The sequence below is a fragment of the Saccostrea echinata genome, unplaced genomic scaffold, assembly GCF_033153115.1.
Source record: "Saccostrea echinata isolate AGI-Se365-2 ecotype Australia unplaced genomic scaffold, CSIRO_AGI_Sech_v1 ptg000002l, whole genome shotgun sequence".
Taxonomy (NCBI): Eukaryota; Metazoa; Mollusca; class Bivalvia; order Ostreida; family Ostreidae; genus Saccostrea; species Saccostrea echinata.
Window position 1 is genome coordinate 18,776,601 of NW_026889751.1, and position 3,901 is coordinate 18,780,501.

The 3,901-nt window shown below is 31.5% G+C and overlaps 1 protein-coding gene across 1 annotated transcript; it reads right to left on the reverse strand.

The window, feature by feature from the left end:
* Positions 1-955: 955 nt before the first annotated feature.
* On the reverse strand, positions 956-3,349 carry LOC133178098 (toll-like receptor 4). The gene is made up of 2 exons (XM_061312858.1): positions 3,296-3,349; positions 956-3,211 (listed from the first exon to the last, which is right to left on the reverse strand). Exons 1-2 carry the CDS (start codon positions 3,347-3,349, stop codon positions 956-958), a joined length of 2,310 nt encoding a protein of 769 aa, XP_061168842.1.
* Positions 3,350-3,901: the final 552 nt, after the last annotated feature.

Genomic DNA, 3,901 nt, shown 5'->3' on the forward strand with positions numbered 1-3,901 from the left:
AAAACGTTGTTGAATATAATACTTTCAATCTCTGTCTTTGGAGAAAGTGTTCTGATAGCTGTTTAGAATTGAAAACACACACTGATAGCTGTTAACATTCAAATGAAAACACACACTAGAAAAGGGGCATTAATCAGATCATGAAAAGTGTTCTAGCAATCGATGTTTTCCAGGAAGAAATTCAGTGGTTTTGACAATTGTGCTGTCAAAAATTATGTAAGCTACATAATCGTAGAATATTTAGAATAAACAAAAGGTAATAAAGATTGAACATTGCTGCTTCCGACCTATCTATACCACTATCAATAGATAAATAAATAATGAATATGAACTCCATAAAAAAAGATAGCAATAAAATGAAAAAAATAAGATAATGTAACAACATACATTATAAAGTCATCGTGTCCTTACTTTGAGTTGAGGCATCAGAATTTCTGTTCTACAGTTTACGTAACTTCAAAGGAAAAACATATACTGTGAATAATTTACATATCTATTTCAAAATTGATTCAATGATTGAAAAAAAAAATAAATTAAACAAGTCAAAATACTACTCATAAAAATTAAAAATCCGTGAGATATGAATTCAAAGCAATTTAGTTTCAAATGAGCTTTTTACAATTTTATACAAATACACTGTGCTTACAGTATACCAACAGTGTTTAAGTGCTACCAACCTTTACGCTTACGTATATACATGTACGTATATTTACTAATGTTGTCAATATCTTAAAAAGACCAACTTTCAAATGATCTGATGCCATATCTCTTACAACATTCATTAAAGAAACAAATTCTGTGGAATTCAAGACATCATATATATATATATATATATATATATATATCTATATCTATATATATATATATATATATATATATATATATATATATATATATATATATAATGCAAATTAATATGCATGAGACGGTTTGCATATTAATAGCATCTCTGATCTTATCGACGAACAGACGTGGAGTATAATGTATCGCAGATTTTAGTCCAGAAAGCTGTAACTTCTGATTCATTTTCGGGATATTCTAAGTAGGACTGACTTTCAAACAAATCAATAATTTTCAATGGTGCACTTTTGACGACATTCTTCTTTAGTATGATAATTAAAATGACACTTTCTCCGTCTCTTGAATATATAGACTCCATTCTTGCCATGTTCAGTTCATACATACACCAGTAGGATTTCAGAAAATCACACGTTAGAACACACATTGTTCGTCGGCTGTTATGTATCGCGTTTGCGATATTATCAGCAATGTCGGTTCCTGGAATAAAGTCTCTACTATGCAAACAAAGTCTAAGATGTTTTTCTTTTTCGAGATAGTCTAGTTTTGAAAAAATGAATTTTTTATCCTCTTCGGCATATGAAATAAAAGCATCATATCTGAATAATTTATCAGCTTCCTTGGACACATACTGGACCTCCGTGTAGCGTCTTTTAGCAAGATAGAATAGATACCGAAGTCTCCATCGGTACCGGTTTAAAATAGCAGTTGTTATGATAGTTAGTACAGTGAATAATACAAGAGTCGTAATGACAATAAGCGTTAGATATGTATCACAAGTGACTCTCATATTTTTTACCGTTTTTGCTAAGTCCTGCAGAGTAGTGTCCGAAGCATTTGCAAAAACGCATTTATACTCTGATAATTTGGGGAAAATAACTTTTGACTTTAACATCCACTCTAGAAAATCCAAATTTTCGCAAGTACAGTGGATTGGGTTCTGTAGCAAATTGAATTCAAAATGTCTATTTTTTCCAACCATTTTACTTACAATACTCCTCACACTGGCACCTATCGTGGAAATTTGATTGTTCGACAGATCCACTTTTGAAAGATTATTCATGTGAGATAGTTCAACAATAAATGTTTCCAATGCGTTATTGTTAAGATACAATACAGATAAGCAACACATATTTCTGAAGATCTTTCTTGGCAGATTTCTCAGTCTGTTTTCGGACAAATCCAAAACTTTCAAAGCAGTTAAATTTTGAAAAATATCACCATTGTAATCATTCTGAAGTGAGCTACCTAACAAATTTTGCGATACATTGAGGTATAAGATTCCGTTTAGTTCTACGAAGAATGTTGGCGAAATATCTGTACATAAATTGTTCGATAGATCTAGATATTGGACACTTTGAAGACCTTTTAGGGGACCAATAAATTTGTAGAAAATGTTGTTTTGAAGAAATAGGTGAGTAAGTTTTCTGTTAGTTACATTGAAATCGTATCTGTGCAATTCCATTTTAAACATATTATCATGAAAATATATTTTTTCTATGTTTGGTGGCAAATACACAATAATATAAGCGCCACTAGAAGTACTGTGATGCGAATTTTCCACGTTCCAAAGGTTACCATATGACACTGTTGTATTTATTTCATGATCGATGTTGAGGCATTGCTGTCTATACCCAGAATCATTGCAATTGTACATTATGGTATCTTGCAAATGAAATGAGTCTTGAAAACTTGCGTTAAGAATTTTTAAACCTTTTAATTCATGTAATAAAAATAGATATATCCCAAAACTTAAAGTGTTATCTCCAACATTCAAAACTTCTAGAGAGTCCGGCAAATGTTTAAAAATTTGGTTTTCAAAGAAAGATATTCTGTTGGACGCCAAAGATAGTGTTTTCAGATTTGTTTTTGAAAGATACTTTGTGTACTCATAGCGAAAAATGTTAGTCACACCATAGGTACAATGAAGCTTATCTAACAGAAGAGTTTTGATTTTGGAATTCTGCAAATCAAACGTAATGTTTGTCATTACAGAGAGTGTAAGTTCCGGATTGTTCGATAAATCCAGGTGTTCGAGTTGACCATTTTGCTCAAATGTCCCCCTTTCGATTTCTTTAAGATTGCAGTAAGACAGAACAAGATGCTGAAGATGCAAATTTTCCCTCAATGTATCCTTTCGAATTCTTTTCAATGGCAGATTTTTTGTAACATTTAAATGTGTCAAGCGAAAAGGCAAATTAGAAGGTATATCCTCCAAGAGATTGTATCCAAGGTCTATACGTGTAACATCGTTTGTAAAGTTTGGTGATCTTTTCAAATTTAATCTACTGCAATCAGCTAACACGATTTTCCCCCGCCTAATGCAGAGACAGTTTCTTTCTGTCGAGCAGTTAAACTGTTTATCGTGACCATAGAGAAATGCAAAATTGCAGATTAAAATCAGCATTAAACTCTGAAAAAAAAAGAAAAGCAAATGTTTGACTTCTTTTTCATAAGTAGTATCAACTAAGAAAATCTTAGGTTTATGAAAACAAACCTGCATGTCTTGTCCAAAATCTCTCATTTGAAATGGTGTTTTGATTATTCTCATACCATCTATGATATTTTTCTAATCTTTCATTTCTCTTAGTAGGAATTTCCATAATTATTTGTCTGATAAGAATATTTATTTATCAGATTAAATGATTTATTTTGTTTCCTCTTTCCATCCAATTTAAACTCTGGTCAAAGTTTCTTTTGCACACTTATGGAAGGTGAATAAGAGTTTCTTCCTCTTTTAAGCTATGAGATTGTAAAATGCCTCTTTGATGATGATATATAATGTTTACGATAAAACAATCAATAAATATGCCTGAATACTAACTTCCTTCCAGGTTCCAGGAGAAACAAAACTTGATATTAATTTTGATAAGGATTTTCTGGACTAGTAATGTCTACCCGTGTGTGTGTGTGTGTGTGGGGGGGGGGGTTCACTTATTGTAGATTTCTAAAATTACGCGAGGAATTTGTTATCGCCTTATTTCATCATCCGCAAAATAACATTTGACAGTTTTATTTTTATATTGCTGTAAAACATGTAAAAACACATAATAAGCAATCCAATAGGGAATTCAAGTTCTCGTGAATTGACGTCTGCTAATCA

Excerpts from the sequence above, each read along its gene's own strand:
- LOC133178098 (XM_061312858.1), bottom strand. The coding sequence starts at position 3,349 with ATGAGAATAATCAAAACACCATTTCAAATGAGAGATTTTGGACAAGAC. Across the intron at positions 3,212-3,295 it reads ATTTTGGACAAGACATGCAG|AGTTTAATGCTGATTTTAAT; the intron begins GTTTGTTTTCAT and ends TTTTTTTTTCAG.